This window comes from Lottia gigantea (genome assembly GCF_000327385.1).
Source record: "Lottia gigantea unplaced genomic scaffold LOTGIsca_105, whole genome shotgun sequence".
NCBI classification, from domain to species: Eukaryota; Metazoa; Mollusca; class Gastropoda; family Lottiidae; genus Lottia; species Lottia gigantea.
In genome coordinates, this window is record NW_008706876.1 from 139,418 (window position 1) to 163,813 (window position 24,396).

Below are 24,396 nucleotides of genomic sequence, written 5' to 3' on the forward strand. Positions count from 1 at the left end.
ATTAAATTCATGTCATCGCAAGAAATGGGTCTGACAGACACATCAAGACGTCAATGGTATTTGTCATAAACGTTTATCATTTGTATTAAACTTAGCGGTAACATTTCAAAAAAAAGCTTCATTGTGATCTAGTTGTGCTGTGATTAAAAATCTAACAGTCTACGAAATGGCCTACATTAAGATGATTATTCTTTCTTTTTACTCTATATCTTTTCAATGACATCGCTCCAGGGAAGTCAGAATTAAGTCTCGGATAAAATTAATAAATATTTCCAATTTTCCAAATCATTTATCATCTTCTGAAGCTATGAAAGTGAATCGTACAAAATTGGGTGCACGGTAACTTGGTCACAGGAAATTTAGTCACAAGATATTTTGGCCACACTAATAATACGAGCACAAGATATTTTGGCCACATTAATAATACGGGCAAAAGATATTTTGGTCACAGTAATACGGGCACAAGGTATTATGGTAATGGTTATAGTAATACGGGCACAAGGTAATATAGTCACAGTAATACGGGACAAGGTATTTTAGTCGCAGTAATACGGGACAAGGTATTTTAGTCACAGTAATACGGGCACAGGGTATTTTGGTCACAGTAATACGGGCACAAGGTATTTTGGTCACAGTAATACAGGGACAAGGTATTTTGGTCACAGTAATACGGGACAAGGTATTTTGGTCACAGTAATACGGGACAAGGTATTTTAGTCGCAGTAATACGGGCACAAGGTATTTTGGTCACAGTAATACGGCACAAGGTATTTTGGTCACAGTAATACGGGCACAGGGTATTTTGGTCACAGTAATACGGGCACAAGGTATTTTAGTCAGAATGTTAAGTGGTATTAGGTGTCTAGACCAGTAAGCATATGTCAGTTCATATCATTGCTTTTTTTTCATTGGTATTCACTAAGCTCCATTAACAATAATGTTATCCATAGAAAGAGTGCTAAAAGCTTTTGGAAATGTGAAAATGGGGCAATATTGCCTTCTAAGCAACAATAAAGTTCTGTATCGACTGAAGATCCGTAATAATATATTTATTCTATTGCCAAATCTAAACTTTCTTTCCGAATTCATGCGTACAGATCTACAACATGAAATAACATTCCATATACAGCAACATACGACAAACCCGGATGGTTTATGATATCTCCAACTTGGATGAAATTACTGGAATAATGTTGTCTAATTTCCGGTTTATTTAATACAAGAAGTCTGAAGTTAATAGTCATATAAAAAGAGGATATTGATCAAATATCTATTTACAGTAACACAAATCGCTGAATGTGGATTCTTAGTGACTAAAACATTAAACTTCTTTCATCCCATTGACAGATTTGTCTTAATAACATCTGGTTACTATAAATAGAATTTATTAGTTCCAATAGACTAACTGTGTTAACCCGATGTTCCAAAGAAGGAAGATCTAATTGAATGCTGCTTTTAAAACGATAACACTGAAAGAGTTCATCGTTTGCCAGATCTGTATTTTGCACTATTACCATCATGTCAATCTGGGTTTGGACCTCGATGGAAAACTGGTGACATAGACTGGGCTACCTGTCGTCTATTTCAGTTGAAAAACCGGTTGAGTTCCGTATAGTACTGTGCCGTACCGTACCTGCATGGTTGATTTGCTGGTGCTTAGTGGATACTTTCTTTGAGTTATTTGTTGTGCCCGTTGCACATCCACTGGAATTAGGGCGAAGTGCACTCAATGCCTGTGAAGCAGCCGTTTATGGTATTCTGGTATAGCTGTAGGGCCAGTCCGATATATAGACGATGCCAACTTTTTAGGTTTTTACCTGTTAAGTGTACATACGACCAATTGATTTTGTAATTACACCGGTCTAAAAAGAAATGCTCTTCTGTCCTTATCCAAAACGCCAGCATTGCTATTTATATCCATCAAGATAGAGTCAGTCGCCTGAATTCACTAAGATAATTTTATTACCTTCGTGCGATCAAACAATTATTGTATTTCTTGGCGTTATGATAAATCAGAATGCAGACAGAATAGGGAAACGCCATTGATTAGGCCAATAAACTTTCATTTATCTTGACAAAATGTTCTTCTCGGACAGGGTACAGTTTCAAATGGCTTTCATTTTATTAGCTTGTACTTTCTTCATAAAATCAGTATTTATTTTGGTCTTTTGATCAATTACGACAAAAGAGAGTATATTTCCGAATCTTATATTTAAGGAAAGCATTATGTCTTTCTTTCGTGCATGACTTTTCCCTATTTGCTCCATCTGTATTACTCTATGGCTGCATCTAAGGATAGTTTTCGAAACCAAAATTGAAAACAGTTATTTCCCAGATTATGTTATTCTATACACGAGCTCATCTCATGCACGTACTCATCATTAAAAGACCTTTACAGGAAGTCTTAATAGATTTAAAGGTTTATAAAGATTTTTACAGGATCGCCATTTTTTTTATCAATCATACGTTAGTCTCAACCCTCAATATGGCGCAACTATCCCTTTAACAATTGTAAATCAGTTGGTTAGACGAGCTTTAATTGATTTTGTGATTGAACTTCATTTTTCATTCATTTTTTACATTCCAATTAATAGGACTTTTATTTTTAGACAATTTTTTTTCTAACGAAATTTAAATATCGCCAATTTATTTCACATGAAAATAAAACCTACTCAATTTTGGCCACGATTTTATGTCGGAATAAGGAAAGTAAAGGCAAGTTTTTGACGTTGAAATTTTAACTAACAAGCTAAAGAAAATCAATAAAAAATAACAAGGTATCTCATTATGATAAAATTCCTCCACAGTTTCCGCCTTCCTTAAAATATAAAGGACGATTGCCTAAAAATTTCAATATTCCCCCAACTCACGTCTACAAAGCAAACTTCAGAACTTTGAAAGTGCGGCTTTTACACCCAAAACATTCAAACTTAATCAATCTAAATCGATGACTGTATCATCAAAGACATTCTCAATTACATATACAGCAAATGCATACATTATTCACCAATCATAGTTGCAGCATGCCTTTAACAGTTCTGTTTTGGTCTGTTAAATGTTCGCTTTTAGACATTGGACATTTTTCTTTTTTTGGCCAAATTACATTTACATCGAATATTATACATGAACAATGAACAATCCTACCTACAACTCATTGACTTAAACTTTACATGCAATAACTAAACAGCTTCTCTTTTCTCTTTTCAGCCAAACTAGATGGTGTAAAAACGTATATGAATTTACGTCGAGTTCCATTAAAGCTTCAAGATCGCGTTATAAAATGGTTCGATTATTTATGGATGTGTAATAAGTCTAGTGATGAAGACAGAGCACTCTCATTGTTACCGGATAAGCTCAAAGCCGAAATAGCTATCCATGTGCATTTAGATACCTTAAAACGTGTGGAGATATTCCAACAGACTGAAGCAGGATTTCTATGTGAATTAGTGTTACGTTTACGACCTGTTTTATTTTCACCTGGGGATTATATCTGTAGAAAAGGTAAGGATATATATGTTTCTTTATGTTGTACGACCAAGACAATTCCGTCCATCAAAAATTTCGTCCAAAGATTGACAAATTCGGGAGTTAAAGTTGTAGATGTATAATAGTTGATTTCTCTAAACAGAGGTACCATGTGCTACGAAAAGAGTAAGAATGGATAATGATCAAGCAAAACATTGATTGCTGCTGTACAGTGCCTCTATTCTGGAATGAATATAGTGTAAATATTGGTTGTTTAGTTGAGCTCAATTTCGGCTAACCATATCGATGTTCAATGTAGAAGAACATTTGAGCTACGGTTCAGCTGAAATCGACTGTACCACTATTTAGCTTACAGCGGAAATAAATAGAGGATCATATCTGATATGAAGTGGATGAGCAAGTTATCCTTAGCTAGTTCACATGTCATGTGAATGAAAAACATGGACATGGGCTCATTGTTCCAGGACTCAAGATTCTATTTGAGATTAATCACCCATTTGTGTACATTAACTTGCCACGTCGCATTTATGAATAAACGTGTGGAATGTCATGTAACCTCTATTTCTCACTTCGTTCAACAACCTCTATAAGAACACCTGGACCAAGAACATTTTCATGTCCTTTGACATTCTGAAAGAAAAGATCCGCCTTAAATTCTAAAATAGGAACATGCTTTTCTTTCAGTTTCACTCCCACAAAATGCACATGTGGTGGACTATCAATATCAGCACCTGAAATTTTAACTCTTAAATCGTTTTTTACTTGATTCAAGTATTGATTTGGTCCAAAAATAGCTATTATATTTCTCGATTGCGATATGCCAGATGCGTAATGAAACACTATCCATAAATCTATATTATGTCGAACATTCTTTATAATGAACATCTGCGTTCTAATGAGAACGTGCTCTTGACTTCACAGATTTCCTCTAAGTAGGAATACTGTATCGTATCTGTCTCTTCACGATTCCCACAATTGCAATGGATAGCCTTAATATAGACTTAAATGTACTTATTTTAATGAAAAGGATGACAGTGTCGTGGTTTTGAGTTTTTTCTGGTGTTCAATTCCGGGTTTGACGATTGTTGTAGAGCAACGAGGCCAGCATGTCTTACAGACGTCAGTGGACGTTTTTAATTACCATTTTTGGAGGGTGCTATATGGAATGAAATTAAGTTTAACTTCATTCGTTTCTGTTACATATTTTCTAAGGACTATACCATTAAAGGGCCATTTCGGGGGTTGATTTGAGTCCTTAATATATGTAAATAGTCTTCAGGAATGCTAGAAATGTACGAAAATCGCATAATGTCTCCAACAATATCTCGAACTAGGAATTTTACTCACTATTTCTATATCTGTCTTTTCTATATATCACAGAGTATCCTAAAATGTCATTTTAACATTCAACCGCGGATAATTCTGGACACACATGGATTTGAAGGCCCAAATTTCGACGGTGACCTGTCTGATTGGCTTAGCGAAAGAAATCCCGTTTCTGAGATTAATTATGATTGGTCACAAATAATGCTGCCTCTGTCCCTTTAAGCATGCTACTTTTTGATGTCCTTCTGTTTAAGGATTTTAAAGGTCCATAGACTGTTGCACATCTGTTACCAGGGTTATCTTATACAATTGGATATGGATAGTCACATTTTCACTTGCTGATCTTGCAATTGTATCTTTAGCATCCCATGTTGGAATAAATCTCTACCCTCCTATTATAAAGAAACCGAAGCATTATTAAAGACACTTACAATGGTTTATTGTCAGAGGTCGAGTAGTGGCAGTTCAGATAGTTAATCGATAGTTTAAAATTTAATGATTCAATCTACATTTTGTTACAGTTGAAATTAGATTTTCATTCTTCTGTGTGGTTTTCCCATAGCAATTTACGAGATGATCTTGTTTTACCTATCATTTTATTTAACCTTCAAATTTTATCCTTTTAGGTGATATATTCTAGTAATCTCGTTTAGATTTTAATTCAATTTCACTAAAGGCAAACCAAAATGTTGAAATACAAAATGCCGTGGGCAGGATTAGTGCAACAATTGGGTTTTTATTTTGGATATTCAAGTTTAATAAGCTCAATTGGAATGGGTAAACAGTTCGAAAGAAATACATTAATGTTGATATTCACGCCAACGCTGATTCTGTTTTGTTATTTTTACCGTAATCATGATATCTCCTTATCTCATTCAAATAATGATCATGATGTTATCTTCAAATGTTAATGTCTAGAAAAAATCTTCATTAGTCTTATTTAAATTATTTTAAGTAAATATGATTAAGGATGGTTCTGTTATGTTGAATGAAAATGTGAGTCATTTGTTTTCTTTGTGCTAAGGCTTTCAGTGGTTTGGTGGGGTAAAAAGCAGAAGTTACGTGTGCTTCCAACTGTAAATGTAAATGCCCTTAAAATCCAGATTCACAGTCTGGAGCACTTAAATACCAACCCGGAAAATCTTTATAGGGGTCTTGATCATCCGGAACCGTGCAGGTAACGGAGTTATCGATACCAAATTTACAGGACGTGGACTAAACAGCTGCTTCATAACGAATTTGAAAGTGGTTATTTTGCGGTTGGCTTTGTTCCAGTACGATAACTGGATATGATTTAGACGGGTAGGACGTCAATATCCATTTTATTTCTTTCATGGAAACGTACAATGAAAATAAACCAACAAACATTCCTTTATAAGTTCACGACCTCAATAAATTTTCATACGATATGCTTTTTTAAAATGTGTCTATATTTAGGCAGTAATTTTGATTGAATACAACCTTCCAGTACTGTTGTTGATTTGACGGACCAATTTACTAAGTTTCTTTACCAAGAATCAATATTGTCTACTTTATTCAAGAAACCAAGCATCATTTCTTACTCCAATGCTTCCTTTGAAAACAAACACATATCATCATGGTTGGTTTGGTGCAGTAGAAAGTACACTTGTCAATCGGCGTAGTAACAGGATTATTTCGATTCACTGCATACTCAATTTCTTTTTATCAAGTTCTATCATCATTAAATAATATTCTAGTCAAAATTCTCATCGATCATTTTAATATACCGTTTTACTGTGTCAATATTTTTACTATTCGTCATTTCCTGAGTGATGAGGAACACTTTAACCCAAGATGAATTGAACGAAAGGGAGTAAAAGAGCTTAAAGTAACTGGTATTGATCTATGAATTGAACAAAATGGTGCAAGAGAGCTTAAAGTAACTTGCGATGATCTTATGAATTGAACGAAATACAGCAAGAGAGCTTAAGGTAACTTGCGTTGATCTTATGAATTGAACGAGGTGGATCAAGAGAGCTTAAAGTAACATGCATTCATGTTATGAATTGAACGAAATGAAACAAGAGAGCTTAAAGTAATTTGTGTTGATGTTGCAATTTAACCAAGGATGAATTGAACGAAATTGAGAGCTCAAAATAACTTGCTTTGATCCTACAATTTAACCAAAGATGAATCGGGGCGACAGAGCTTAAAGTAACGTGTTGATCTTACAATTTACCCAGGATGACAAGAACGAAATGGGAGTAAGAAAGCTTAAAGTAGCATGCATTGATCTTATGAATTGTTTAAAATGGGGCAAGGGAGCTTAAAGTAACTTGATCTTTAATTTTAACCCAGGGCGAATTGAAAGAAATGGAAACAAGAGAGCTAAAACTATCTTGCAGGATGAATGGAAAGAAAATGGAGACAGAGAGCTTAAAGTATTGTGCGTTAAAATACAACTTAACCCGGAATGAATTGAACGAAATGGAGTTAGGGAGCTCAAAGCTTATTCTTACAATTTTAGCCAGAATCAATTGAAAGAAATGGACAAGATTGTTTTAGTTAACTTGCATGGAAAGAGTGGTATGAATTAAACATATATAGGAAAATAGATTTATACATTGAGTACTAAAGGTAATTAATATCTTTCTTGTTATGTAGGAGCTATTATATTATCTATCAAGAAATAATTTTATGCAGAATAATTTAGGCTCAATAGTACTTCCTGATTTGGATTTTATTCAGTATTTGAAATGTACTTCCGGATTAGGTATTATTTAAGTCTCAGTTGGTTTGTTATCGTTAAAATATGATCATTGTGTCAAAAGTGCGTATGAATGATGGTAATGACCATAAATGTCTATGCTCTAGGGAGGAAGACTAAACGGAACAAATTAATAGCCGATATACAACCACGTACCTATTTAGAGACTTGAGCCTCGCCTTTGGCTGTCAGATAGTAGATATCGCATCTTGAAGATCTAGAGAAATCATTCTCCCCATATTCTCCTCGGGAAGCCAGAAATAGACTGACGTCCTAATTAAATCAGATATTCTTAACGTATTTCATATTTCACTTCACTAACTTTATAGATTATGGACTTAATTTGACATTTCCAGTTAATCAGGATGATATTTCTGATATCTGTGGAAGAAGCTTGGGTGGAACATGACTTTGGAGGTGTCGGTGTTTATTACTAACGTCAAGTGACTAACCACCATTGAATCAGATTGTCAAGGATCAAATCGTCCCAATGGATTTCGTAATGAATAAGCCTAATTCAGTTGGTGTGTTATGAAACCAACTTAATGGCTGAATGTTAGCAGTTGAATTTACTGAGTCAGAAAATTTTTCTGCTGCTCACTGACATCATCGCCTACGATGAAGTGCTTCGCTTAATCTCCACTTAAAACAGCTTGTTGACATTTGAATTACTTCGATTTAGAAGTACTTGGAAGTCAAACGAACGTATCTTATTATTCTTGTAGGAGTAGTTAAAATCTTTTTTTTTATTCCGTAGCTCATTGGTTAAAGGTCATTTAGAAGACCTTTACAATGTTTGTCGTTAATGATCATCAATATAGTTTATGGGAGATTTCCTTGTTTATTTTAACTTAAATAACAAAATATTGGTTTTTTGTGATATGGATTTGGCATTTCGTTATTTCAGAATAGAATTGAAGTCTGAAACATGAATCTGTCATGCAACCGTATTATACCATTGGCAATTTCTAATTTTCTATAATAAGTATAAACTGTACTTGCCCATACGTTGAAGGCAGTAAGATCATCAGTTGACATAACAAACCATCGCTAATTTCTCAATGTACATGTAGATTCTCTTGTCATATAGTTTCATATCATACTTGGCCACACGTTGAAGGTAGTAAGATCATCAGTTAACATAACAAACCATCACCAATTTCTCAGCGTACATGTGATTTCTCTTGTCATATCGTTCGATTTCTCTGCGAACAGGTAACCGCTTTTTTTCCTAGACCGTGTTTGGACATTCTAATTACCCAAACGTCTATGCCCTAAGTAGTTTATTTCTGAGATGTTTTTGACAGAGAGCACAAAAACATTAATGTTTAATCTCGGTTGAAAGATTTGTATTGATTAATTTTGATGCACTTGCAGATTTTCGCAATATATACATCTGAATAACTTTATTAGCCAGTGCAGTATCTGAAAAAATTTGTTTTCCATATTTAAGGTTTTGTTCTGGTAAGAATTATGACTGATTTTATTGTCGTACTCAATAGGTTTTCGTGTAAAAGTTTCGTTTTTAAGGCAATATTACAAGACAAGTGGGGATCAAAAATAAACCAAGCACTAACAATCCGAATTACAAAACAAAATTTGAAATCCAAACAACAAAACATGTTATACAAGTAACATATGATTTCGGGAGGCCTTAAGGCATGACAGATAAGGACTCGATCGTCAAGTCATATTTTTCAATTACTAGCGAGTTTCCTGTTCCAGTGTTTAATATTTGGGTTCTTGACACTATTATACCCTATACCAAATCAAACAAGTACGACCTCATTTTGATAGAATGGAGAGGTTTTCCTTCCTACCAATTATTAACTTTCGGGATCCGATAATTTGACAGCACTATAATATAATCAATGCCAGAAGGTCTGACGTCATATCGATACCCCGGTATTCCCACTAGAAAATTTATAGATAAGGAGTAGGTTAATGTGTCAGTAGACCATTATTCTGTCTAATATCTTATGTCATTTACAGAATCATCAGTATTAATTAATACTGTAATAGCCTCTAAAACTATCTCTCATAGACATTCGGAATGGATTCTTATGAAGTCTGAAATTTATATCATACTTGTCAGTTAGCAATAGGGATATGATCCAGAAGAGGTTTTTGTATGGAAACATCTTTTAGCGCAAATATTGTGTTTACAGTTTAAGGTGGGCCGCACCGACGACTTAATACTCGTAGTTTAACGCGTTTTGCCATCTGTTGTCCCTTGTGGTCGAACGACCAACAAACTGGTCGCAGATGAAGAAGTCCTCAAATTTTATATTACCATTCTGCTCTTTGACGGCTCTTGTCAATTGTGAAAAATAATGCATTGAAAATTTTGCAGATAGTTGTTTAGATAGATGACGTTTTTATTTTGATGTCGGGGTAGTGAGGGATTGATTCTCCCAACTAAACAGGCCTCAGGTGGTTTGATATTAAGTTAGTTCATATAGATCTCGACATCCTATCATTGCTCTCGTTACTCCCAGACGAATTTTACACCAGATTGGGTCATCGTGTCAGTAGACCATTATCTAGTGTCACTTACAGGATCACTTGTCATTATTAGGTAATACAGTAATTGTCATTGGATTTGATGTGGAGTCGTAATAGACAATAGTAATTATTAATAACATCTGATCTTATGGTATCAAGGAATGATATTAGAAAGGAAATTGTGGTTAAAACAGTCCATTAGCGACAGGGCCGACCCTGATGATTGGTCAATCAATCACAGGATTTATTCGACCGAGCGCAGCTACGAACGAAAAAGCGCAGTGTTCGATCTAGTGGGTTATCGTATGAAGGAAGTGCTATTAGAAAAAGAAGACTTAAATAGCTCTATTCCATAAGCAACAGGGCCCTACCCTAAAATCTGGAAGCAACTAGATTATTCAACTGCTAGCAACGATAACCGAATGAATTAGATCAATTACTGGTTTATTCGACTAGAGCACATCTACGAATGAAAAAGCGCAGTGTTCGATCTAGTAGGTTATCGTATGAAGGAAGTGCTATTAGAAAAAGAAGACTTAATTAGCTCTATTCCATAAGCAACAGGGCTCTACCCTAAAAATCTGGAAGCAACTAGATTATTCAACTGCTAGCAACGGTAACCGAATGAACAGCAACGTATGAAAAAGCGCAGCGCAGCGCATCAGTAACACATGTTCTACTTTCTAGCATAAAGTCAACGTGAGCAGATGGAATTTGCGGCCATTCTGTTGACCACTTTTGCTGAAGCTCTTATCAACTGCAACATATCTAGTGCGATGCTTTGAATCATTTGGTTACTTGAACCCAAATTTATGCAAATGCGATATTTGGGCAATATTTATCATGGTTGTACGAAGATATTAGAAACATATGAGCACAATAACGCAACCCGATAAAAACTAAATTGGCCATTTAGTTATAGACATAACAATGCTTAGTACATGATGTCCTTAAGCTTAAAGACAAGCTAAATGACATCTTTGACCTTCTTCTGTCTCCTCCTATTTCTACATACAAAAACATGTGTACTACGAAGCTGCGTCTTGTATTGTGTAACAAAATACTCTGTTATTAATTCAATGAAAGTCTTTTTACACAACAGAATTCAAATCAACACGACCAATTACATTAACTACGACTTTCAAATGTTACATAACCTTATTACACGTTTTTCTCTATTTCGTCTCAAAGTGAACAAAGTGTATTTCTGAAATAAATCAATTCCTGAATTCAATCGAATTCTCGTTTATTCTCATTTTAAGCTTCTGACTGCAGCCTCAATTTGCGAATTACGCAATATCCAAACAGTAATTTAAAACCATTAATTACTACTTTCTGGAAAACCTGACAAATTGTCAATAAGTTTTTTATACATTGAAGCATAAATAATATAACCATCCTCTTTTTTTTTTTTTTTTGGTTTTTTATATTGTATATATAGCTACTCTTCAGAAACTTGAGACAACCAACCGACCGAATTTGCTAACAAATTAACCGTTTTTACTCATCTCTAGGCGTAGCCCGATAAATAACAGTTCTTGATACTTGATATACGGATGTGATATGGTCAAAATTAGGGCCAGACTCAAAAGGTCACATGTTAAGGTTGCTATAATCCATTTCAGGACAGGCTTTATCTACATCTCTGTAAGTTAAGCATACCCCTCGACTGTATTGTGCCCACATGCTGCAGAAAAGTATGACGTAAAATCCTGAATATCCTGTAATGTCTTAATGGATTCATTAATAGTTCAGTTTTATATCTACACCAAAGGTTTTGCTAAATTTGAATTTTGTAATTTTAGCAAAAAATATTTGTCTTGTTTGACTCTTGTCCTAACTGTGATGATATCACATCTGACTATCATAACTTCACATTCCAAGGAGATCACGTTTAACTGCTTTCTTATTGTAAAAGTGAAATATGTTTTGGTTCTAGCGCTGACATTCTTCAATATGTTCGTTGTCAATTAATTATTCGTCTACTCTTTTCAGACCACTTCAACCAGTAATGGTGTTTTATAAAGCATTAGGTTGGAGGTGAACGTACTCCCAATCGATTCTTTCCATTTTGATTAATCCGGAAAAGTGAGGTCGACAAAACGAAGTGGTCGCAGATAAATAACTCTTTAGAAATAAAGATAGAATAATTAATAGTTGAAGCGAAGGGTTAAATACTAACAGATTTTCTTCAAATATTTCTACAGAAATCATCACACCCTCAGGCGGGAAAATCGATATCTCACGTCTGCTCAAATCAGACTGAATGTCTAATTTTCTTGTCGATTAGTTTGTTCTGTTATTATTTGCTGAAGGTCAAATGTTGACCTTGCTAAGGGTCAGTAAAGATAGTAACTTGCAAGCTGAGACCTGGATGAAGACGTCTTTGAAGACTCGGACCAATTGGTTATAGCGTTCTATGTGTAAGCCTACACTACAGCCATTGGCAGCCATAATGATCCTTTTTGGGTTGGATATGGAATATGTTGTCTGTTTCTACCACCAACTGGAATTTTTCACTTGCCAATATTTCCGAAAGGATAAAGTCTTTCAGAATATTGGATTGGTGCTGTCATTTCAAATGAATTGAACATAGGCATCAGTCTGGTAGGTAAAGTAAGCAAAAATTTTGAATAGAAGTGAACAGTCAGCAACAAGAAAATTCTTCAGTACCAAGACTGAGATTATCTGCAGTCAAAAGTAAACTTTAATTGAACATAGCCAACAGATTTTATGTTAATGGTAGCTTTTCTTTAATAACTCATGATTAGATGAAATGAAGAACACTTCATCTTAACTCTTCTTTGCTACTTTCGATTTATTAATCTTTTTCTTCAAGTATAGTATGACGCAACATTTCAAACATTCTCAGTATTTACAATTCCAAAAGTAATTCAATGTGTAATTGTTTCAAGAGAGTATCAGGAACAGTTGCTGATAGTTTACTGTTAACAAAGGTTATTGATTGAGACTTGTTTCACGTCACATTAAGGACCACTTCACAGAGTTTTAATCTAGCTGGATCAATGGAATTACTTCAGTTTCGTCACGTGTTGTCCCATCTGGTAAGAACCACACGGGCTATGTGGGCCAATCGTTTGATATAATAATAGTGATAATAATAATAATAATAATAATATTCATATCTTATATAGCGCATTCTACAATGTACATATAACATAACATTACAGTATTAACAGTATTATAGTTATAAAAATACAAAATGTATTCAACGATATACATGATAACGTAACATTCAACGATATACATAATAACATAACATTCAACGATATACATAATAACATAACATTCAACGATATACATGATAACTCGACATTACAGTATCAACGCGCTTAACAGTATACAAATAGTTACAAAAATACATAATGTATTCTACAATGTACATATAACGTGACATTACAGTATCAACACGTTTAAACAGTATACAAATAGTTATAAAAGTACATAATGTATTCAACGATATACATGATAACATAACATTACAGTATCAACGCGCTTAACAACGCGTATACAAATAGTTATAAAAATACGTAATGTATTCAACGATATACATGATAACATAACATTCAACGATATACATGATAACATAACATTCAACGATATACATGATAACATAACATTCAACGATATACATGATAACATGACATTATAGTATACAAATAGTTATAAAAATACATAATGTATTCAACGATATACATGATAACATGACATTACAGTATACAAATAGTTATGAAAATACATAATATATTCAACGATATACATGATAACATGACATTACAGTATACAAATAGTTATAAAAATACATAATGTATTCAACGATATACATGATAACATGACATTACAGTATACAAATAGTTATAAAAATACATAATGTATTATAAATAATAATATAACAATATATAAATAAAAATAAAACAGTAATGAGTGGCTAATTTATTTAAAAAATACATCATAACGATTATGACATGAGTCTATTCAGTTTGATAACAGAGGTCTGATCTACTCATTAGAACTGCTGGTCTCCGTTCACCAAAAACATAATGCATTAAATTAATATACGAAATTAGGCAAAACGTAGAATGATAGAACGTTTAACGTCACATATTTTTCAGAATCCTGTCTGGTTATTCATTCAGCATTGCTAATGGTGTATAAAACAGTTTCCATTATACTACCTTGGTAGCAACATTTATATAATGTACTTATAATTTAACAACAGACAGATTCAGACTTAAAATCACGTCGACTTTTCCTATATTGTCTAGTTTCGTAATATTTCATTTTAATCTAAAAATTTAGACTGTAATACCAAAATCCATTAGCAGATAGGATCAACCGAATTTGCTGTCATACTAACCAAATATCTGTTCAATCTAGGACAAGTGACTAAAATTATCGAAAATGAAAGCGCGTATGCTGTAAGCATCGTCTAACCACCTGACCGTGTTATAGCCTTATGTCGATGAAGTTGTTTTCGAAACCGACAAAAAATCTAGTCTTTGATTGTTCTAATGACGTTTGACAACTCTCAGCTTTCAGGCTACTATCTTTACTGACCCTTAGCAAGGTCAACATTTGACCGTCAGCCAATAATCACAGAACAAACTAATCGATAAGAAAATTAGACATCCAGTCTGATTTGAGCAGACGTGAGATATCGATTTTCCCGCCTGAGGGTGTGATGATTTCTGTAGAAATATTTGAAGAAAATCTGTTAGTAGTTAACCCTTCGCTTCAACTATTAATTATTCTATCTTTATTTCTAAAGAGTTCTTTCTTATCAACCTCGACGTTTTCATCTTTCCCGGAATGAACTGGTTTAGAATTTTCAGCAGAATGTTACTGGTTATTGTCAACATAACATCTAAAGCTGACTTTTTCCGGGTTGAAAATTTTTCTGATGATTTCTATAAATCATTAGGAGAAAATCTTTTCATAGTTAACCTTTTGCTCGAACCATTAATTCTATCTCTTTTTGTGAGGAGTTCTTTCTCTCTCATCATGCTGTTTACTACTGTGAGTGAATGGAAGCCATTAGTAAGTTACTATTGGAAAACTATAAAAATGGTATACTGAACAGTGTAGTTGTATAAACTTCATTTGAATTAGTTTTCCTTTTTAAAAACCACGAAACCTGTGAATTAATTCTCATTCAATTCCATCATAATGTGTAAAAAGTACATTTGGTATCGAATTTCGTGTTCATTTTGTGATTATGTCGACTACATTGGGAACGACTTTTGACTAATACTAATATTAAAGTAACTCTTTCCTTTTACAATAAATTCCCATTTCTTGTCGGCTCCCCTACATTTGTAGGAAGGTGAAGGAGCTGAGTTTTTGGGGATTTTTTAAGAGTTTATTTTTTTAAATTAGGGCTATTTTCTATTTTATGTGCTGAACTCAGATCTTGCACCTTCATGAACATTTGATAAACATCAAATTAAAATCAAATCCTGAAAAAAATAATCGTTGATCACCAGCATTAATACATCATACCGCGATATTTAAAACACGAAATTAATTATAAAAAAAGAAAAAAAAAATCCATTATATTATTATATTTCAAGAGAAATGTCTGATGTCCATCTTAAAAATATATTGATTAAGACGATGATAATTGTGATCTAGTTTATGGAACACAATGTCTATTGTAGACCAATAACAAAGACACATTGTCAGTAAAGAGTAGAAAGTTTTTTGTCAATATTCCAGGGCTCTCAAGCTGTGAGATCGCCTAACTTTTGTTGAAAAAAATAATGCAGGGTAAATGATAAGATCTGGGAGCCGTGATGGTTCAGTGAGTTGGACGCTTGATCGCTAACCCGTAGGAGCAGTGTTCAATTCCGGCATAGGCCGAGATAATACCTTCTGATATTTCAACCCGGTTTCCCCCTGTCTAGTCGTTCGGATGGGATAATAAACCGAGGCCGTTGGAAATCGAAAAAGAGCAGGCTAATGTCGCTTTCCCGGCAAAATTTGCCTCATTGCATCCTGCACGGCGTTGCTCGTCTTCATTAGCCCACAAGATGCAGAAAAGTAGTACGTAAAACTCCATTCATTTCATTTAATTTTCCCCCATAAGATCTAAATTGGTCAGAATAGAAACTTACAGATCTGTTAATGCATCTTTAGACAAGCTGTTTGTGGGCGTATATTGCCATATCTTTCGAGCTATATTACATGTGATATATTTTTGATTATTTCAGACGAGGTTGGTAAAGAGATGTATATAGTTAACAGAGGACGATTACAAGTGGTAGCTGACAATGGTAAAACCATGCTAGCTACTCTTAAACCAGGCAGCTATTTTGGTGAAATTAGTATTTTAAATATGGGTACTGCTGGCAATAGACGAACTGCTTCCGTCAGATCAGTGGGTTACTCTGATCTCTTCTGTTTATCCAAAAAAGATCTTTGGGATGTTTTAAAAGAATACCCCGCAGCTCGAGTGAAATTAGAAGCAATTGCTGTCAAACGATTAGAAAAATACAAAAAAGCTCCTTTAGAAAAAAGTAAGTATGATTATTTCTAATGCAATCGTCTGTTATTATTTATGACTTTAATCAATACGTTCGATACAATCCTCTCATTTAGAGCTTCGACTTTGAGTTTCCAATTATAATTATAAAAATATGAACATGCACGCATCATGCAAATTAGAGACTCTTTGTATCTCCCTTTATAACAGTACATGTACTTTATTGGACTTTCCAAGAATTTGATTTCTGCTTTGACTTCAGACGTGTATATTGCTGATTTGAAAAAGAGGTTTGTATAGTTGCTTGGACTAAAGAGGTTTTTGTGGCTGCTTCGGATTCAGGAATTTTCAGTTTTGCTTTGACTTTAAAGATTAGGTTTGTTGCTTTAAATTGAGAGACTTTTAATTTCTGTCTTGGTTTTTGAGTTTGTGATTGGTGCTTTGAGTTTTGTCAGTGTAATTGTTGCTTTGAGTAAAGGGGTTTGTATTGTTGCTTTGACTTTTCATGATGTTATTGCTGCTTTAAATTCAGATGTTTTGATTGTTGCTTTGAGTTTTTATAGTGTGATTGTTGCTTTGACTTAAGTGATTTTTTATTTCTTCTTTGGTTTTAGATTTCGGAGAGAGTTTGAGGGTTCTCTGATTTTAGTTTTGAAAGTGTCATTGCTGCTTTGACTTTTGCAGGTTTGTATTGCTGCTTGGACTAAAGAGGTTGTTGTTACTGCCTTGAATTCAGAGGTTTTGATTGCTGCTTTGACTTAAGAGGCTTTTATTACTACTTTGATTTTAGAGGTTTTGTATTTGTATTTTATGTTGATTTAAATTGCTGTTTCGATTGAAGAGGTTTTGATTACTGAGTTAATTCTAGAAGAATTTTGTGTTGAATCTAGATTGTTGTTTTGACACACAAGAGGTCTTTGCTGCTTTGATTCAGGAACTCATTTGATGAATTTTAAGATGGGTTGCAATTTTCGAAAATGAATTGAATTTGGTTTTGAATTTTGTAATCCAAATAATAATATCTTAGGGGAATTCTTCCCAGTGTACAATATAATGTTATAAAGAATGGGGAAATGAATACCTCTATTCCTGTTGAAGCATTGATTTATCTGCACAATGAGGAATATTTTCTTTTAAAATAACCCATTATTGTAGTGCGGAACATTACTGAAGAAAAATTGATTCTTTATGTAAGATTCCGGTGACACGAAGTCGCTAACAAATCGACATTTTATGCATCGAAGAAAAAATTCCATCGGGAAGGAAATTGTGGAAACACTATCTATTTTATCTTTATATTCTTTCAGTGCTTCCTGTGGTAATCTAACAAAAGTAGACCTCGAGATTCAATGCTCTTGTAGAATTGTTCTATTAGATAATAGAAATATTAAAACAGAACCAAATATAAACATTTTGTTATCTCTAGGAACGCAGGCTGTGAGTGAGTCAGTTGTCTAAAGATCGCATACCGTGAAACTCTTGAGTAACAACAACATGTTTTTGGGGGGTTCTATTGTAATATTTTTATGTCTACAATTGATGTATTGAGCACTATTTTAACAGGGGAAATATTTAATTATTGTATTTAGATTAGATATTGATAAGATATTTTGTCAGTGATGTTATTTTGGAATGAACTTGTCGACATCTTGTTCTTGATAATTCATATTCTGGTTGATTAGTTGATCACGCACATAGTTAATCAAAAATAATGAGTTAGGGAATTGTTCATTAACAGTGATATTGTAAAATTGACCAAACTAAGACAATCCATAACTTATTCATAACGGATCTCTAATTAATCTCGTAAACAGCTGACCACTCTCATTTGCATTTTTGGTTTCCAAATTTTTTACAATATATTGAAATAACACAACCATTGGATTTGGTTATTGAAATTGGGTTGATTATGATTATGACTAATTTACATATTAAAATACTACTTGATAATTCTTCGGAATTAAGATTTGGATAAAGATTACGGTCTCTTTAACGAATAATTTTATTCGGGTGTCGTTTTGAAAGTTTGCTTTAATTCTGTCTTTTGGGTTTTGACTCTGATTTTTTTTTTGGTGAAAATCATGAATTTCAGCGTAGGTGTATCACTATTTTGTAAGATGGACTTAGAAGCTCATAGATTTAAGCTTTTAAGCTTATGGATTTTCATTATTTCATTGATTGGATTACTCGCTTTAAGAAATGCAATAACCCTTCTTGTAAAGAGTTCCTTAGCACGGAATACGAAGGAATATTTCTTCTTGTAACGTTTGTTTTTTTTTTATTTTTCAGTAGCCCTTCCTCGAAGTAAGAGTACCCCTGGATTGGTCGAGTCAGCTGGAAAGATCCCTATACAAGCTTCCATGGTGTCACGCCATCACACATTACCTGCTAATATGTTAATCCAAAATAACGGACAAAATGACGGGCACCTGCGGACCGAGTGTCATAGTGAAGATAATCTAATAGCAAGATGTACTGAAAATTCAAATTCCAAAACTGTTCTTCGAAACTTCACAACTTCCATGACAGTGTCGAGTTTAACTTCGTACAATGAGGAGGGATCGCCCCTTCATTCGCCCAATAGTGTTAATCAGACAAAAGATTTCCACAGTCCTCCTCCTTCGCCGCGTTGTGTCCCACCTGTCAGCTGTACGACCACAGTCACCTCAAGTGGTGTTCCATCGTTCTTGGAGCCGTTCCATCAACATTCTCAGTATACATTTCCACAACATTTTACTCAGTCATTCCCATTTGTGAGTCCGCCACAAATGACATATCTTTCTCCTTATTGTGCCTCACCGAATTATCCCGCCACGCCAAATTCAAACATGCTGTCGACGCCGGGAATGTTTGCTCAAGCAAACATGAATGCCTCTCAGACAAGTTTGCTTCCCCCTTATCAACCATCTCATCCGACAATTCAACATCCTCAACAGAATCTTCCGCACACGCCTAGTAGTGGAAACTTCCTACAACCACCGTTGTCGCCTATGCCAACTTCCCCGATGCCACCAAGCATAAGCCCTATAAGTTTGAACTCGCCAAATCCACAATCTGAACAATTGCTCAATGAAATAGGACGATTGCGTGAAAGATTAGCACAACTGGAGACTGAGAACTCTTCCTTAACTGTGAAGCTGAACCAACAGCAGTGGGACGTGGAGAATCGGTTAGCGGAACTAGAGATGCATATTTGTCAAAGTGACAGTGTAGCGAGCACCGGAAGTGGTGGTGAGGAGAAGGTGGATAAAATGACACCTATAAATAGAGAGTCTATAATATGACCACATGTGTATGTACATTGATGATATCTAAAATGTATGAAATGGTCGATGAGACGGGTGTTGATGGAAACGAGCACATTATGCTTAGATGGACTGATGACATATTTCGGTGTTCATGACACAGCCGCTGAGGGAATGAAATGCTCGAATATGGCACCTGTTCGTATAGAATGGATTCTTGAGAGAATCGTCCACTCTGTGCATTGTGGTTACACGCTGATTTAGACTCTCTGCGAATATGAATGTTTGACAAGAATATTGGCTGAAATGGGTCAAAATATAATGTAATATTTCATATGTATTTCTTGGTCGCGCATTTGGACATAATGAAATCACCATGGCGTGTATTGTACGTGTATGTAGATTGACCGCGGAGAATTGCGACAGCCAGTGTTATCTACACAGCATTTTGGCAAATTCACCGTCGTGGCCGAACTATTTTCCGGAATAGGGAATTCATTACTATCTGACAGATAGGACAAGTTATGAATTTGAAACCAAATAAAAATAACGACAACAATCCTCGTGAATGGGGAACACAATGCAATTTATATGTATAGGATACTGTTACTACTTCAGAAACATAGGGCATCACTCGACCTGAATTACAAATTGTTCAGATTCTGTATTTTTTTAAGAGTGAAGTGGAAAGTATAAATCTAAACAGCAAGGCAGAGTTTTAAAAAGTTATAAATAAAAAACCAGTGTAACAATCTATGCTTTGACATTGACTGTCTCGACCTCTCGGTCAACCTTAGTTTGAAATATCCTTCGTATCTCAAGAACGACATTTATATTAAAATGGATGAGAAATAAGAAATTTTTAGTGTTCACGGCACTGTTGTAAAAACTTCTATCTTGAAGAGTTATTCAATCAGAAATATCAATCATTATAACAACTTGTGAACTATTGAGTGGATTATTATCACGAGAAATAGGATCAAAAACCGACATATATTTCAATTACTGAAAACATCCTTGATGCTAATTCGTTTGGATTTCAACTGAGAAATGAGCTTTTTTGAAACACAGTATCTTACGTTGAAATGTGTATCATGAGATAAATGGTAGTGAGACCGAATGTTATATCCGCATTATATAATGTTGCCAGCCGCAGAGCAAATCCTAGAAAAATTCTGTTAGGTAATATAATTGTATAACTTTCTGACAATGTTGCATACAGAACAGCGTTTGCAACAGCATAACAATATCTGTAAATGTTCTGTTAAATAATAAAATGTTATCTGACAATGTTAAATATAGAACATTTTGCTTCCTTGTTATTGCGAACCGTAGAGCAAATTCTCTAAATATTCTGTTACGTAATAAAATATTAAATGATAACTTAACACAGAACAGCGTTTGTATCCTCTGTTATTGTAAACTGCAAGGCGATTATTCTAATATCTGACATTGTAACATACCGCGTTTGCAACGTCTGTTACTGTCAACCGCAGAGCAAATCCATAAAATATTCTGATACGTAATTTTATCTGTCAATGGTTTTGGAAATTCTTAGTGATGCGTATAATGTGGTATATGCAGCTGCAGTCCTAGATTAATTTAACGTAAAAGCGACAGAATTTTCTCTCTTGGAGTATGTATCGATTTAAATTTCAATTCTCAACTTTTCAATTCGGCCCGAAAACGGAAACAATATGAAAATCGAGCGATATGTTGTACGAGTGACGGCTGTGTGAATTGAAAGTAAGTCTGGTGGAGCATGATTCACTGGTGTTCACGAATACCGTCGAGAAATATCAAGTAAATTTTAAGTCGCTTGTGAGAATACTTTGATGATGACAAAAATATGTGTGACTACTAGGTTGTGACTTAAAATCATTTTTTCTTCCATTTTGAGTGAGTGTTTATCTTGAAGCTTCGTTGAAAATCCTTTTTGACATTTATTCAATTATTTATTTATTTCATCATTATTAGCCTATTTTTTATTTCATTATTTCAAATAGAGATTTTGTTTCATACAATGTCATGCGAGACTTATACCTCATAAATGTGTTAACAGAATTTGCAACAGAGTGAACATACCAATAAGAATGTAAGCCATCTGAACTCTCTGAAAAGGGTGACGAGTTGCAAACCCAGTCATCCAGTCATAAAGTGGTATTATGTGTCCCGGAAAGATGAGTATGCCCTGACGGCCCCTATATTCCTTCAAGTCTTAGGACTTTGAATTACAGAGTTTAAAGGTAACAGTGCTCACAATGAGACCTACTATTATCGATTTTTATTGCAAATTGTTATTTTGAACATTGCAGAAATTTCAGTTATGGATTTAGCTGTTTCTGAAGAGGATTCGCCTTCAGAAATCTAGATACTGGTTGAACGCAGGGAAGTTAAAACGATTTTTCGCTTTAGTTTGATTAACGCTACCCGTGGATGATTGAGAATTTTAAAGAAATTCATTTTATGTTCCATTTGTTATCAGAAAGTGTTATGTTTGAAATTTAAATTATAGTTGTGTCCATTTTGAAATTATGGACATGTATGTTTGATAGTTTAGAATATGTAATGGATTATGCATTGATCCGCCATTTTGAAAGAATCATCGCCATTTTGAATTTGTGATCACATGGTATAAATATGCGATTTAATTAGATTCTTCCTTTTAGAAAAGTAATAAATTTGTTACAGATTTGTTATTTATTATAGTATATTTATTACAATTTATATGAGAAAATAAATGATTACATTTGATTTATTTACAAAATAATAATTTTTGTTTTTCATATTTTAGGTGTTTTGTCTTGTTAATTTGAAAAAGATTTGCTGCTCTTTTCCGACTTTCAATTTACTAATTTGACTGTTTTAATAATTTTAGTCTTTCGACTTGAGAAATATGATAAATATGTAATATATATTTCATTGTTATTTATTAAATAAAATTTCAAGTTAAATCTTTCATCAGTCTGGTTTGCTTTTGCTATCAAAATACTATACTAATACTTTTAGTAACTAACAAGGTTGCTTCTCATACTATTTTCTACAAATAATCCGGCTAATGATGCAGGGTGAAATAATGGAATTTTAAAGGAAATCGGCCTTGAGTTGCGAATAGACGAGGTACAGTGCCCGGTGCGGTGTAAGGAGTGGGATTGTCGATACAGTAGAAAATTGAAAAAAAAAAGAATCGTGTTCAAACCGTGTCCGGAATCGTACCTCGTGTGTTCACTTCTTCCATTTTCGTTTGTATCGATTATTCCGCATCGTACACCGTCTATTCGCAGATCAAGCCTGCTCTCTTTCGATTCCCAACTGTCGATGGACCGGAAGTCAAAATTTCAGGTTAACGAGCACGCGTCCAACTCATTGATTTACTGTGGCTCCCATTTATGGATTGTAAGCTGAAATATGGAATTGTGGAGATTAAGATATCTTCAGAAGAGAAGAAAATAAAAAATGAAGAAGACACCGATGAGAATTGGTATATAAAATTGATAAAGATAATTTAAAATGACACCTTCCACATAATTACCAATATTTAGAACTTTTGAACAGTTTACCAAGGTTACAAGATCCTAAATTAAAATTTGAATTGATAGGAAAATTAACTTCCTTGAGGAGTGGCATTTAGGTTAATTTGACGCACGTACAAGAGGATTGTCGTTAGACCCTATTATTGTAGTGGTTATATTGAAAATAAAAGCTAATAAAAAAAAAAACGGAACGAAAGTTTGGTCTAAGTTTAAGCAGACTAGGTATTTAGTAATTTGATAATTAATAACTGATCACAAGTATATGGATAACAATTACTTTCATAAATATAAAAGAAAATGGAATATAGTTTTCCGTCCAGCTTTAACTCGTGAAGATGATTATAATCTAAAATTACAACATTTGTATGGACAATGTGAATTAAAATCACATTATGAATGCTGCACACTCGACAGAGCTTATTGTTTTCTACAACTCATCCGATACAATATAGTACTTCTTGTAGCATCGTCAGCGCCACCATTAAATATTTGCCTGGTTGTAGTTTCTGTAACTTCTTATAGAGATGCCCAATAACTTCCAAACAAAGTTACTCAATATTGCGAATAGATAATTGTCGCTCACAAGCTGGGGCGGCATTCCCTCCACACGTTTGCTTACATGTCTGGTAATTCTTCTTCTACTATATGTATTTTTCTTCGAACTCTAGACCTGTTTCTCGACTTTAATCTGAAAAAGTCCGGGTTGGTTCTGATTAAAAAAAAACAATTCAATGAAATAATCTTTTCCAATATGACCACAGACATCGCAAACTCCCCAAACAAACTATGGATTTTGCTTCTGGCTTGAATATTGGCTATTATTTTTACTAGGTGTCAGCCGAAATGCTATTAAATAAAGCGTGTAATAAATTTTTCTGGATAGATTTCTCCGGGGACTTATTTTAGTGACAAATTCTGATATATAGTTTACTATAAACGTGACCACCATATTTTAGGCTATTGTTTCAGTCATTTGTATGATCTTAGTCAGTAGTAAAAGTCAGATGGCTATAAGAAGCTAATCGGGATTTATTGAGCTATAAAATTCGCTACAGTGTGTTGTCTATAGGA

At 34.1% G+C, this 24,396-nt stretch overlaps 2 protein-coding genes across 2 annotated transcripts; both read left to right on the top strand.

The window, feature by feature from the left end:
• Nucleotides 1-3,200: 3,200 nt before the first annotated feature.
• Nucleotides 3,201-16,508, top strand: LOTGIDRAFT_83212 (hypothetical protein; the record flags this gene model as incomplete). The annotated part of the gene is made up of 2 exons (XM_009046693.1): nt 3,201-3,501; nt 16,276-16,508. Coding segments are annotated over 2 exons (534 nt in total), but the record flags the coding sequence as incomplete, so codon positions are not given.
• LOTGIDRAFT_136350 (hypothetical protein) lies at nt 16,401-19,831 on the top strand (the record flags this gene model as incomplete). The annotated part of the gene is made up of 3 exons (XM_009046694.1): nt 16,401-16,581; nt 18,837-18,912; nt 19,432-19,831. 3 exons carry the CDS (start codon nt 16,401-16,403, stop codon nt 19,829-19,831), a joined length of 657 nt encoding a protein of 218 aa, XP_009044942.1.
• Between the last annotated feature and the right edge of the window lie 4,565 nt (nt 19,832-24,396).